Source organism: Pygocentrus nattereri, chromosome 11, assembly GCF_015220715.1.
Source record: "Pygocentrus nattereri isolate fPygNat1 chromosome 11, fPygNat1.pri, whole genome shotgun sequence".
NCBI lineage: Eukaryota > Metazoa > Chordata > Actinopteri > Characiformes > Serrasalmidae > Pygocentrus > Pygocentrus nattereri.
In genome coordinates this window covers 18,029,538-18,044,960 of record NC_051221.1, presented here as the reverse complement: position 1 = coordinate 18,044,960, position 15,423 = coordinate 18,029,538, and the positions used below count along the sequence as shown (strand labels likewise).

The 15,423-nt window shown below is 38.1% G+C and overlaps 1 protein-coding gene and 1 long non-coding RNA gene across 7 annotated transcripts in view; both read right to left on the bottom strand.

The window, feature by feature from the left end:
- LOC108438832 (protocadherin gamma-A11-like) overlaps window positions 1-15,423 on the bottom strand; it is a 159,182-nt gene that overhangs the window by 121,970 nt on the left and 21,789 nt on the right. Inside the window, exon 1 of one of the 6 annotated variants that reach the window (XM_037543009.1) lies at window positions 12,020-14,958. The exons of 4 other annotated variants lie outside the window; for them this stretch is intronic. In XM_037543009.1, coding sequence (XP_037398906.1) covers window positions 12,020-14,428 — 2,409 coding nt within the window. In that variant the 5' untranslated portion in view covers window positions 14,429-14,958. Of the gene's footprint in view, window positions 1-776; window positions 3,251-12,019; window positions 14,959-15,423 lie in introns of those variants that run through there. One more of the 6 variants, XM_037543013.1, reaches the window with a different exon arrangement.
- LOC119264407 lies at window positions 4,144-8,935 on the bottom strand. Its single transcript, XR_005131010.1, has 5 exons — window positions 7,654-8,935; window positions 7,353-7,541; window positions 7,091-7,136; window positions 6,086-6,226; window positions 4,144-5,045 (listed from the first exon to the last, which is right to left on the bottom strand). It is a non-coding gene; the product is annotated as an uncharacterized LOC119264407 (long non-coding RNA).

The following is a 15,423-nucleotide window of genomic DNA, read 5'->3' as shown; positions in this document are numbered from 1 at the left end:
CCATATTTCAGGTGAAATAACAGACATACTTTTAGACAGGCCGTCACTGTCAATACTTTGAATGCTGATGCAACATTAATTATAGTTTAGAAAGGTACTAAAGCACTGGACTACTGCCATCTTCTGCAAGTGACTAGCTGTAGAAAACATTCCTTAAACTGGATATAAGTGTTTACACCTGTGACTGTGAAGGTTTATAACGATGATACCATGTGCTCATTATAATGTTGAAGTGCAAGATTTTTTTGAGAAGTGGAAACAAAATGCCAGGGCTAAGAGACTTGCCGAGACCCAAATGAGTACTCAGCACTCTACTGACAAAATTCAATTGCTCGACAGCACCCCAATAAGAAGCTTGGATACAATAACGTCAGGAAAAAATTGACAGTTTAAAATTGCGTAGAAAATCAAAAAATTTAAGCATAAACATTTAGATCAAAATGTTTTAAGACTGTAAAATTTAAAAGAACTTGAAGTAGGTTTCAATTACCACTCGATAGCCAAAAGGAATATAACTGAAAAACGACGGAAAATTATTTCCGTGAGAACAAAGACAAAAAGAAGAAAGTATTGAAACGGGGGTCGTTCAATAATGAAAAAAACTGCATGTCATACGGGGAGGAGTCGTTTAAATCATCGTCAAATCCGCCAAACCGCCAACAGAACACTATTTTTTTTCCCCCACGGTCAGAGGCATGAAACAAAATATGTCGAAAATGTTGTTTTGTTTTTCTTTTTTTTAATATAGGAAACGGTTAATGTAATGCATACTGTACCTGAACAGAATCACCATCGAGTCCTGTTAGATCATCCACAACGCAATCAGTCGTCTTCAGAGTCAGATCAGCAGGCAGGGTTCCGTCATTATAAGAAGTGACGAACTTAAAGTCACTCGTTCGTGATCCTGTGGTCAGATACGCATCGTAATTGTAGGTGCTGCGGAGAGTTCCCGCTCCCTCCACCTCTGCGTAATTAGGAGGGAGGTACGCGCTGGGAATGGCCACAGCTGCATCAAACAGCAGTCTGGGCTTCTTCCTCTGACAAAACCTCACGGCCAGGATGATGATGATGAAGGTGAGGAAGAAAGTGGAGACGGACACCAGCGCGATGATCAAATAAAAAGTCAGTTTGGAGCTGCTCTCATCATAAGACATGTCTTTCAGTTCAGGAACCTCAGCCAGGTTATCAGAAATAAGTAAATAGACGGCGCAGGTTGCAGAAAGTGAAGGCTGTCCGTTATCTTTGACTGAAACAATGAGATTCTGCTTCGTACTGTCAGATTCAGAAATGTCCCGCTGCATCCTGATTTCTCCACTGTGCTCACCTATAGTGAAAAGTCCCGGATCAGTCGCTTTCACTATGTGATAAGAAAGCCATGCGTTTTGACCAGAGTCCGCATCCACTGCTATCACCTTGGAGACAAGAGAGCCAGACTGGGCAGCTTTGGGCACCATCTCAGTCATGAAGGAGTTTCCTTCCGGAGAGGGGTATAAGATTTGTGGAGAGTTATCATTCTCATCACTTATGAAGATGCTCACAGTCACGTTACTGCTGAGGGGAGGAGAACCGTTGTCTCTGGCTAAGATGAGCACTTTGAAACTTTTAAACTGCTCATAATCAAAAGACCTCACTGCATGGATAACACCTGTGTCTCCATTAATGGATACAAATGAGGACACTGGAGCACCACTGACATCAGAAGGTAGAAGAGAATAAACTACAGTGCCATTCTGTCTCCAGTCCGGGTCTGTTGCTGCTACGTAACAAACAGAGGAGCCTGGTTTGTTATTTTCTTTCACATGAGCGCTGTAAACCTGCTCCTCAAATACAGGTGGATTGTCATTCACATCAGCTACTGATAAATGAACAGTTTTAGAGGAGGACAAAGGTGGAGAGCCTTCATCAGTAGCAGTGATAGTAATGTTATAATCAGATACGAGCTCTCGGTCTAATTCACCTGTTGTCACCAGAGAATAATAATTTTTAATTGATGGAACGAGTTTAAATGGAACATTTTGCTGAAGTGAACAATGAACCTGGCCGTTTTTCTCTGAATCTCTGTCTTGTACGTTAATAATTCCTACTTCTGCACCAATCAAGGCGTTTTCAACAAGGGGGTTATTCAGAGCTTTAACGATTATTACAGGAACATTGTCATTGACGTCAGTAATACTTACAGAAACTTTTGTATCAGACTTCAGGCCGTACGAATCCATTGCCTGTATTCGCATTTCAAATTTAGGATCCTCCTCAAAATCAAGAGGTCTTATAACCTTAATTTGCCCTGTTTTTCCATCCAGTGAGAACAAATTTCTGGCTTTGTCTGATATACGATTAAAATCATACGTTATTTTTCCGTTTGCTCCTTCATCTGCATCAGTAGCGCTCACAGTAGCCACTACAGTGTTGAGAGGAGAATTTTCAGGCAGACTGACTGTATAAACAGCCTGACTAAACACTGGAGCATTATCATTAGCATCCAGTACAGTGACGTGTATGGCTACAGAACCTGATCTCGGTGGAGTCCCACCATCAACCGCAGTCAGAATTAATTTAACCTCACCCTGCTGCTCACGATCCAGTTCTTTTTCCAATACTAACTCACCATATTTCCCTCCATCCATATTTGAGTTAACAGACAAAACAAAATAATCATTTCTTTGTAAAATGTAATTCTGAACGGCGTTTCTTCCTGTATCAGCATCGTGAGCGTCATCCAAACGAAATCGAGCTCCTTTGGTCACTGATTCACTTATTTCAAGTTTGATAACATCCTTTGGGAAACTGGGAGAGTTATCGTTCACGTCGTCTATTTTAAGCATGATTTGATGGAGCTCTAACGGACTTTCCAGCACTAACTCGCAATGAATAACACACGACACCGTGTCGCTGCATATCTCCTCTCTGTCAATCCTTTCTGCTACAGTCAGCTCTCCGGTATTCAGATTAATGTCACAGTAGCGTTTTCGGTTACCTTCTGTATCAATACGAGCTTTACGAGCTGCCAGTCTGTTCACATCGAGTCCCAGATCCTTGGCAATATTTCCAATCACAGATCCGCGTTTCATCTCCTCCATAAAAGAATAGCTCACGTCACCCAAAGAGGTTTGAGCAAAGAGGACAAAGAAACAGAAGCTCAGCATCAGCCCAGCACTCAAACAGCCTTTCCGATCCATAACGTACGAAACATTTATCAAATGAGATTATAAACAGGTCCACATATATTTAATCAAAATAAAACGTGGGAAAAAAGCGCGCCGTACGTTTACCGAACACACTGACTCGGTGTTTTATGGATAAAGCTAAATACGCAGCCCTGCAAGTGACGACATAGGAAGGACGACACGAACCTTCTAATATCGTTGCTGGTGAACAGCGACGCTGTGAGTTACAATGAGAAACTGCACTTTTTTAGCATTTTGTTTGATATTGTATTCAGATCCAATCCAAAAGCAACGTCTTGCAGTGAAGAAAGCAAGAAAGCAAGCAAGAAAGCAAGCAAGCAAGCAAGCAAGCAAGAAAGCAAGAATACTTGCTAAATTGATAATAAACAACCCACTAAGCAGCAAATTGCGTTCCAAGTGTCCCAAACTAGACAGTTTCGGGACAAATTGTATTGATTTCTACGAATGGCTCACTGAAAAGAAATTGCACTGCACTGTAAAAAAAAATTCCGTAAAATTAAAGAAAATGTACTGGCAGTTTATTACCTGGATATTTTCCGTTATTTTACAGAATGTTCCTTCATCAATTAAACAGATTTTTTCCATAAATTAACAAAAAAAACATTTTTTTTACAGATTTTTTTCAATTAAATCACAGAGTTTTCCTTCATCAATTAAACAGATATTTTCTGTAAATTGACAAGTTTTTCTTTATTTAACAAAATGTCTCCTGTTATTTTACAGTGTTGTCATCACTTTTTCCTGTAAATTTACATAAAAATTTGCTATAGACCATTTTCCCTTTTTTTAGTCTTCTTTTGAAGTTTTTTCCATAACTTAACATTTAACAGAATGTTTTGTTATTTTAGTTTTCCTTCATCAATTTAACAAATCCATTGTATAAGTTAACATTAAAAACTCCTTGTACATTAATGAAACATCACTTTCCTGAAAAAAAAATTAACAAAATACATTTCAGTAAATTCATTGTTGCTGTTTATTACAGGGATGCAAACAGGCAAATATTGAAATAAGATCTAAACACTGCATTGTGTCAGTACAAGCCTTCCAACACTGATTTCAGTTCAATACAGATAAAGTTAACATCAACATCTTCCTTGCCAATTTATTCAACAACAGTCATTGAGCATCTAATTGGAAATACTTCCCATTTAGTTGCACTTTGCATGCTTACAGTTACTGACTGCAGTTCATTTGACAGTCCAGTTACCTGTCATAAATTGTCAATGTAACAATATGCTCTTCAGCATATGGTGGATATCATCAGTACACAAAAGAACACCATATCACCCAACCCATTCACCACTGGAAAGAAACCGCAGGAATGACATAACTTGGAGAGTGTATTTTTCTCCCTGTAGTATGTAACTGTAAATCTACAAAGTGTACCTATATACAGCACATTTGCCTGATAGATGGGTCGATGGGCACAGGGACATAGTAGGCATGTCTACTGATCTGGTAACTTGTAGCTCCTTTATGAAAAGCAAAAAAAAACACTTAAATTTAAAAAATGTGTAGGAGCAAGTATAGTATTAACACTTTTTTATATACTGCTAATATAGCTTACTGGGTGCTTATATCTCATGCAATAAATTTACTGAAACAAATTTGGCATGAGAACAATGCTGGTCAACGACTGTTATTCAAAACAGCATATATTATAAGCCCTACATATAAAAACTCTACCTCCTGCATATTTAAAGTGTTGTGTCCAAAACAAACATGTATTTTTTTCCATTAACAATTCAACATTAAAAAAATGTTGTAAACACCACAGAACTTAGGACTTCTCATCCTAACACTTCATTTCAAATTGTTAAATGAGTCCATTGTGCAGCATCTGAGGGCTCCAAATGCCTTAAAAATAAGATGGGGGGGAAAAAGGTAAATCAGCTTTCATCTTACACTAATTTATGGAATAACATGTAGGCATGTGTTTTTACATTTTTATGTATTTCCATTTTTAAATATACACAATTAATTAATGCAAAACAGCAGAAAATATTACAGCTGTGCTCCAACTTTTTAGCTACAAATGTTTAGTTTGCCTCATCAGGAACACTTACACAACAGCAGAACTAAGCAGAAATATTAATGGGTACAAATATAACACTAAGAATAATTATCACTTTAAATCAACTGTTAACGTTAATACATTGCCACTTTACTGAAACTACTTCGACCAATATTTATAATGACTAAATTACTCACTTGCAGGCCTTTTTCACTCTAATCATATTTAAATGATATTTACTACAGTTCCACACATACTTAGTGTGTCTAACCAGATTAACCCTCTGGGCTAACGCAGATTTTAAGCACTGTACCAACACAGTACTGATGCTGATTTGCTGGCTGAGAGATAAAAAGGTGACGTGAGACATTTGAACTATATATAAAGTTTATATAGTTTAGACATATTATAAAATCTATAAAGAAGTGTGCAAAAATTGAGAATGCAATCACCATTGCAATTACAAAAAATTAAGCATGTAATAGCGAGTTTTCACTCAGTTCCGAGCTAGGGATCGCTGAACTCAAACTAAAAACGATATTGAGATTTGGCCTATGGGAGCAAATCAGGAAAATAAGATTTGCTGTCTTAAAATACTACGTGCAAAAATGAATATAACAAAACTACTTATAGCCTAAATTTTGCGAGATTATATTTCAAATGTAAAATATTGCACATTTATTATCAACATAAAACAGTACATCCTCCAACAAATCTGTTGCGGGTATTTATTAACAAAAAAACAACTTAAAGTTAAATATTGTTGCTTAACGTTTTATTTGTATTACATTAATACTGTTTCAGCTTAGTTCTGCCATCCTATAAGCAGTTAAGCATCAGCTTAAACATAGCATTATAACAGAAAAATCTGCATGGTGCTTACCTTGTCCATTTAAATTTTGAATGGATTCTGAAAGTCACTGAGGTCCTTCAGGAATTTCAGAAGCTTAGGATTGATTTTGAAGTGCTTCTTGCACTTCGATTCAGCTTTTGAGCCACGTTCAGTGTTGATCCCCAGGAGACCCTACAGTGACAAGGAAAACTGATTTATTTTAATTATTTTTAAACACATCATGAGAAAAAAAATGTTCATGACAGAAACAAACACAAAAAGGCACAAGCAAAATTGTTTGTTTTGATTCTCAAAATCGCCCTGAAGAACAAAATTATTTTACATTTTAAAAATGCTACAACTCCATACATCTCTAATAGGTGGCAATAATGTATTAAACATCGGCTTGAAGCCCAGCTACACGTGCACATGTATTGCTATGACAGAATCTGAAATTATAGCCCTTTAATTCAAATACAGCTTTGATAAGCCATGTCTCTGCATGTATCACAGTAAGAAGCAGTGAGGGTGACATGCAGGCAAAGTTGAGCTCATAGCCAAACTACACAAAGTGAAGCCCATGATTGATGAGCTTTTGGAACTACTGGCTGATTAAGAAGAGGCTCAGCAGCAGGCCCTCTTAACTGGTTCAGAATGACCCCCTGGACACATTACCGAGATCAGAGGACACAGGCTGCAAGACAATATGACCACTGAATAAGAATAGTAGTTGCTACCTGTGAGTGGAGTACCACCCAGACAGGTGCCAGCAGCACCAGTTCTTCTCCACCACAATAAACTGATTTGAAGCAGTCTCCAGTTTCAATGTTGCCCTTATCAGAGCCACTAAAACTTTTAAAGTCATCAGAAGTCATTATAAATGTATATTCAATATTCAAAGTAAAACACAAATGAACTCTGTCACTGAGGAAATGATTCACATGACTGAAAATGGCAAATGGTAAAATGATTAATGATATTTAATGATATTTTCACTTTTACACATTTGACTTAATAGTTCTCTGAAACAAGATACAATACTTAGTCTGTACTTACCAATGACAATGATGCAAGGAGTGCTGGGTAGTTCTTTCTGGCCATCCTATAAAGACAACAGATGTCTTGAGTTTTGTGTCATTGTTTTAGTTTTATCCGATATTCAAATGAATAAATTATGTTATACTGTTGTAAAGAAACCAAAGTGAATTTGTACCAAATCAAAGTACCAAATTAAATTTGGTGCACAGTATATGAACATCCCAAAAGATTGCTGAAATCCTGATTCACATGGTGTGTAAGCATTCAAATGTAGATTTACCTTGTCTGCAACCAACAGGACAGTTGCTTCCTTGAAGTAACTTGTGAGGCATCTTAGCATTTCCAAAGGTCCTTGGTTCATCTTTTCACCAGCACTTGCTTCTCTTGTTCGAATGAAGTCTTTCACCACTTGGCCTTTTTAGAGCGCTCTTCTGCAAGGTTTACTTGGTTTCACAATCTCAAAACTGCACTGAACACAGACAGAACCTTATAATTCTAAGCTGTAAGTGTAAAGCCATCAACTATGTTAAACAATTTCAACTTCAAAACATTAGAAGGATGAAAAAAAAAGAAACACTTACCGGCAGAGAATGCTTTAATCAGCCTGCGACACTGTATTGGCTTCAGGACACCTTCAAGATCTTCGATTGTACCAAATTTAGGTCATCGATTTGGGAAACACCAATTTCTTGTAGTCTTTCAATCACTTTATCAAGGAGGTTCCCCACAAGCAATGGCAGAGCTCCACTGATTAAACCTTGGATGGCATCCATAGCGACATAACGATGCTTAAGTGGAAAAAAGATTTTGGCACCTCTATGGAAACATTTGTGAGGGACATACTCTGCAAGACCATCTAGCTTTGGACCTGTAATATTATTCATACTGTCCTTAATTTCATAGATTTCAAGGCTAGGAATAAGTTCAGCTACTTTTTCTCTCAGCATAAAAAACATTGTCTTGTCCTCTGTAATGACAATGGAGAGTATATGCCCTAACCTTAACTCTCCCACATTATAACGCAACACAACAAGCAGGCCATTTGAGTACAGTGCAGAGTACACAGACAGGACAAACACCAGCAAACACAAATGTTCAGCTTGTGTGCCATGTCCATGCTTGGTAGTTTAAAGATTCTAGAGTGTTCTCTCCCCGTTCACCACAGTTTATTTTGCTTGTCAGGTCTTTTTTGAATATTTAAGGACAAATGAAAACATCAGACTGCCAGTCTTTGTTCCTATTTGTCCCGTTGGTGTTCTCTGACCTGAGGTAACTTAGCTAACGCTAGCTGATACTGCTGGATGAGCTGTATCTAGGGTTAGCTAGCTTGTTAGCTTTTAGTCTGCCCATTCTGGGGAACGTTTTTTCTCCTCGAATGTAAAAATGCACATGTTTTCAGTCTTTCATTGCAGCAAAGATTATCGGTGTCAAAACTACGTCGATATTTAGCTACCAAAGAAGCGACAGTAGCACTAACGCTAACACTAAAGTTAGCCTGTCCAGAAAATCTGTGGCAAGCTTTAGACTACAGCTAACGCTAACCCACAGCCATCGTAGGTTAACGTTAATTCGTTGTCTATATTAAATTCGCTAAATGGGATTATTTATCTTTGTGATACTAGCTGGTAGTCTTTTAGTTACAAGTTTACCTACGCGAACAAAAATGGATGATATTTACCACAGAGGTGCCACTGCAATAAAGAGGGTGAGAAGATGAAATTGTGTGTTGAGGAGAGAGCGACCGTTGGTCGCTTTCACACACTACGCACGCGCACAGTTTGAATTTACTGAAAAAGCTCCGTAATTATAAGATAATTGAATTCTTCCGTAAAAAAGCACAGGAATTATTACTGTTAAATTACGCCTATTTTTTACAGTGTGGAGTTATGAATCTAATGGAGTTACATAGTTATGGAAGGTTTTACACACACACACACACACACACACACACACACACACACACACACACACACACACACAGTTCTTAGACTTCTATTCAATTAGTTTCTGGGCTCCAGTGGAAAACTAAACCAACAAAGATCGGAGTGCAAACAAATACTGGACGATCAAATTATTTCATTAATTTATTTTTCTGTGAACGAGTCTTTTAATAAAGCAGTTTCAGCACCACGGACAGCAACATTTTCAGCGTTCCAGTTAATTTATCCCATTCAAAACAGGAATAAATGTAATAATAATAATAATAATAATAATAATAATAATAATAATAAAGACTACAGATTCTTTGAGCGATGGTACTCCTCTATGTCAGTGAGATTAAGACACAAGTACTTCATGATCAGTTTAACCAAACATACATTTTCACATTTTCATTCCAGTGAGACTGCTTTTAACAAATATTGGTTACATTTTGCAGAGTTAATCTACACAGAACATCCACAAAGTATTCACATTACAAAGGTCTTAAATTCAGAAGCAGGATATTAAACAAAAAACACATAAGTATTCCCCAATAAATTAAATGGATTTGGAAAAAGGATAAGGTATTTCCAACAAATAAATATACCAGTGCACATTAGACTGTAATCAAAGGTGTTTGAGTAATTTGTGCATGAAATTGCTCAACTGTTCACATATTTGCTTGAATATAGATGTCTAACACACACTAGATCATTCTGCAACATATACATTATTCATTTTAATTAAATGTAAAGACATACTAACTAAGGTAAAAAAAATGATAACAGAATTTTTTGTGGTTTTTAATAATGAATAAAAGTTATATTTTTGATAGACAAATTTGCTTATTGTCTTACTTTTAAAAGGGTACAAAGCAAATGTCTCCAGATGAAAATGAATTCCCATGATGAAGGGCACTACCTTATGCTCACTAAAGATACATTAATTAAAAACTAATTAAAAACACTGAGTAAGGTAAAAACAAACAAACAAACAAACAACAAAAAAACTCAAAGTTGCTGTGACAATTGCTAGTATTTAATATGCTATTTTAAAACTTTCAAGACATTCCAAGAAATCGTTGGAATAAACAGATTTGGTGACTGCAAACTAAAAGAGTATCTGTTCAGACGTACATTTTGGCAGAGATTAGGGGGCCAAATGATACATTATTCATCCAGTGACTAAGACTTGAGATGTAACCTCATATCTAGCAAATCTTTAATGTCAACTGCATACTTAAGTGTCGATAAAGGAACTAGCAGTATCAAAAGAACTTGTAAAGGTACAGTACTTTGCCAAAGGTATTCACTCACCCATCCAAATAATTTAAATCAGGTGCTGAAATCAATTCCATGACCACAGATGTATAAAACCAAACACCTAGGCATGCAAACTGCTTCTACAAACATTTGTGAAAGAACAGGTCTCTCTCAGGAGTTCAATCGTGAAATTTCCTCAGTACTAAATATTCCAGTCAACTGTCAGTGATATTATAACAATGGAACAGTGGAAGTGACTGAGAATAACAGAAACTCAGTCACAAAGTGATAGGTCACGTAAAATGATAGTGGGAGTAGGAGATGCTGATGTGTATAATGCGCAGAGGTTGTCAACTTTCTCCAGAGTCAATCACTACAGACCTCCAAACTTCATGTGCCCTTCAGATTAGCTCAAGAACAAAGTAGAGAGTGTTTCCATGGCTGAGCAGCTGTATACAAGCCTTCCATCACAAAGTGCAATGCATAATGTCAAATACAGTGGTGTAAAGCATCACTACTGGACTCTAGAGCAGTGGAGACATGCTCTCTGGAGTGACAAATTACACTTCTTCATCTGGCAATCCGATGGACAAGTCTGGGTTTGGCAGTTGCAAGGAGAATGGTATTTGTCTGACTGCATTGTGCCAAGTGTAAAGTTTGGTGGTGGGGGATTATAGTGTGGGTTTGTTTTTCAAGAGTTGGGCTCGGCCCTTTAGCTCCAGTGAAAAGATCTTTTAATGCTTCAGCAGACCAAGAGATTTTGTACAATTTCATGCTCCTAACTTTGTGTGAACAATTTGGGGATGGCCCCTTCCTATTACAAAATGACTGCGCACCAGTGTACAAAGCAAGGTGAATAAAGACATAAATGAGTGAGTTTAGTCTGGACGAAACATGACTGGCCTGCACAGAGTTCTGACCTCAACCCGAAAGCACACCTTTGGGATGAATTAGAGCAGACATTGTGAGCCAGGCCTTCCTGTCCAACATCAGTCTCTGACCTCAAAAATGCACTTCTGGAAGAATAGTCAAAAATTCCCAAAAACATACTCCTAAACCTTGTGGAAAGCCTTGCCAGAAAAGTTGAAGTTGTGGTAGCTGCAACGGGTGGGCCGACGTCATATAAATCCCCATGGATTAAGAATGCGATATCACTCAAGTTCATATGAGTGTGAAGGCAGACAAACGAATACTTTTGGAAGTATAGTGTCTATCTCAAAATGTACTTTTTTATCTCTAAAATGAAAGCAAATCTTACCAAAATCATTTATTGTGAAGCAACTAACATGTGACATCAGGGAAAAAAATAAAACACACATACTAGTGAACTTGTACAATCAACAAGCATCTTTGAAAAATGAGGGTAAATTGAATGACACAAAACAATGAAACCGACCATATCAGAAGGGATCAAAGTCAAGTTCAAGATATGAACTAGGAAAAATATTCACACAAATGAAAATAAAGCTGAACATTCATTAATATTTGTAGTCAAAACTTGTTGCAAACGAAATACAATGAAACATTTTTGCACTTTGAAGAGGCTGAACCTCTATAAACTATTCGAAACTTAAGTCACAGCACAAGTGAAAACTGTATTACAAAAAAGTAAACTTTTACCTTAATTATATTTTTATGCAGGAAAACCATGCAGAAAAAAAATGAGACAAATCAACAACAGGCTACAAAGCTGACATCCAAATCTCTTTGAATGAGGAGAAAGCGAATAACCGCAAAGTAAGGCCACCTTAAAGATGTATCATACCTTTGAAGAATCATTAGCTGCCCCATCAAGCCCTTCAAGGCTATTTATAGATGACTGAACTTTCCTCAGAGTCAGATCAGCAGGCAGAGTCCCTTCATTGTAAGAAGTGACAAACTTGAAGTCACTGGTTCGTGATCCTGTGGTCAGATACGCATCGTAATTGTAGGTGCTGCGGAGAGTTCCCGCTCCCTCCACCTCTGCGTAATTAGGAGGGAGGTACGCGCTGGGAATGGCCACAGCTCCATCAAACAGCAGTCTGGGCTTCCTCCTGTGACAAAACCTCACGGCCAGGATGATGATGATGAAGGTGAGGAAGAAAGTGGAGACGGACACCAGCGCGATGATCAAATAAAAAGTCAGTTTGGAGCTGCTCTCATCATAAGACATGTCTTTCAGTTCAGGAACCTCAGCCAGGTTATCAGAAATGAGTAAATAGACGGCGCAGGTTGCAGAAAGGGAAGGCTGTCCGTTATCTTTGACTGAAACAATGAGATTCTGCTTCGTACTGTCAGATTCAGAAATGTCCCGCTGCATCCTGATTTCTCCACTGTGCTCACCTATAGTGAAAAGTCCCGGATCAGTCGCTTTCACTATGTGATAAGAAAGCCATGCGTTTTGACCAGAGTCCGCATCCACTGCTATCACCTTGGAGACAAGAGAGCCTGACTGGGCAGCTTTGGGCACCATCTCAGTCATGAAGGAGTTTCCTTCCGGAGAGGGGTATAAGATTTGTGGAGAGTTATCATTCTCATCGCTTATGAAGATGCTCACAGTCACGTTACTGCTGAGGGGAGGAGAACCGTTGTCTCTGGCTAAGATGAGCACTTTGAAACTTTTAAACTGCTCATAATCAAAAGACCTCACTGCATGGATAACACCTGTGTCTCCATTAATGGATACAAATGAGGACACTGGAGCACCACTGACATCAGAAGGTAGAAGAGAATAAACTACAGTGCCATTCTGTCTCCAGTCCGGGTCTGTTGCTGCTACTGTACAAACAGAGGAGCCTGGTTTGTTATTTTCTTTCACATGAGCGCTGTAAACCTGCTCCTCAAATACAGGTGGATTGTCATTCACATCAGCTACTGATAAATTAACAGTTTTAGAGGAGGACAAAGGTGGAGAGCCTTCATCAGTAGCAGTGATTGTAATGTTATAATCAGATACGAGCTCTCGGTCTAATTCACCTGTTGTCACCAGAGAATAATAATTTTTAATTGATGGAACGAGTTTAAATGGAACATTTTGCTGAAGTGAACAGTGAACCTGTCGGTTTTTGTCAGAGTCTCTGTCCTGAACATTAATGATGGCCACCTCTGTACCAGGCAAAGTGTTCTCAGGAACGTGTTCATTAAGAGACTTAAGATATATTGATGGAGCATTGTCGTTAATATCTAGAATATCTACTATGACTTTTGAAAAAGATGAGAGTCCATAACCATCTTTAGCCTCGATTTGCATTTCATATTTTACTTCCTCTTCATAATCCAAATGACCCTTTAACCGAATTTGTCCAAGTTTTTGATCTAATGAAAACATTTCTTTGGCCATATCAGAAACTCTGATGAATTCATAAGTTACTTCACCGTTTACTCCCTCGTCTGCATCAGTAGCGCTCACAGTAGCCACTACAGTGTCTAGAGAAGAATTTTCAGGCAGACTGACCTTATAAACAGCCTGACTAAACACTGGAGCATTATCATTAGCATCCAGTACAGTGACGTGTATGGCTACAGAACCTGATCGAGGCGGAGTCCCACCATCAACCGCAGTGAGAATCAATGTTATCACCTCTTCCTGCTCTCGATCCAACTCCTTATTCAACACTAAATTAACATTTTTCCCTTCATCGCTCATAGAGTTCACGTTTAATATGAAGTTAGCATTCTTTTGTAAACTGTACGTTTGCACTGCATTCAGCCCGATATCCGAATCATGAGCTTCATTAATGCGGAAACGAGAGCCTTTGACAGCAGATTCAGTTATTTCAAACTTGATTACCTCCTTTGGAAAAATTGGTGAATTATCGTTGATGTCTGTGACATGTAATGTAATTCGATGTAATTCCAACGGATTCTCCAGAAAGAGATCAAAACTGAGAAGACAAGTCATCCTTTCTTTACAAAGCCCCTCTCTGTCAATCCTTTCCGCTACAGTCAGCTCTCCAGTATTCACATTAATGTCACAGTAGCGTTTTCGGTTACCTTCTGTATCAATACGAGCTTTACGAGCTGCCAGTCTGTTCACATCGAGTCCCAGATCCTTGGCTACGTTTCCTATCATAGATCCCCGTTTCATCTCCTCCGGAAAAGAATAGCTCACATCTCCATGAACGGTGTTTACCAAGATCACGATCAAACTCAAGCCAGTAATCATATCTACAGCTTTGAGCGGTTTAATGTCCATGGTGGAAAGCAAAAGAGCACAAAAATGGCAAATCAGCCCGAAGCCCAGAATCTAACCCAGAACGAACAAGGAAGGACAAAGGATTAAGACAGAAGGAAAAAAATGCATTTTTTCAGCTACGTGACATCATCAACAGGGTGGAGAGACGAGACTGCGTGTGTCTCCCAAATGCTTTGCTGGTGAACAGCGACTCTAAGAGTTGCTTCGGCAAACTGCATGATAAAGTACTTAAATTACACATCGTGTAATAATTTCCTTGATATGCGTATGCCGTTGATATATCGATTGAAAAAGGTCATACACTCAATTTACCTAATTCACATATGCGCGTCATGCCCATATCAATACAACTTACTACATTACCGTAATTACTACCAACAGTAAACAAGCTAAAAGACAAAATTGTGTTTATGCTTTCTGATTCATCCACAGTAAAATTAAATACTTGATCAATCAAATAGATTTAGTACACTCCTTTCTTCAGTGTAAAGAGGGAAAAAAACTGTTGAAAGTAAAGCATGCTAGAATGAACTATTAGACCAACATAGAAAACAAACAAAAAAAATCATACACTTAATGCCATACACTTCATGTGCTACAAAACGCCATCCCTTCAAATAGCCAAGGCCAATGGTTCAGAACTCTATGACTGCCTAAGGAAAATCAGTTTGCATTGTTTTCCGTGTAATCGCTGAATTAAAAGTTTCAGCACATAATAATTTTGGGGATGTAAGAAGTTTAATGAGAAAACACCTTAGCCTAGCAAACAGCACTATGGAGAGCAACCGATGCTTGCAAGATGCTATCTCAGGATGATTTACACAGAGACAGAGCCAGCACTATTTAATTATGAAAATAACACTGTTGTCCATGCTACAAATATAAATAATAAAAATAATGAATAAGCACAATGCCGTCTCAGTTTTTCGACAGGGACCACAAAGTTAAAAAGAACCTTATTCTAAAGCTTTAACTAGTGAGTCAATGAAACGTCG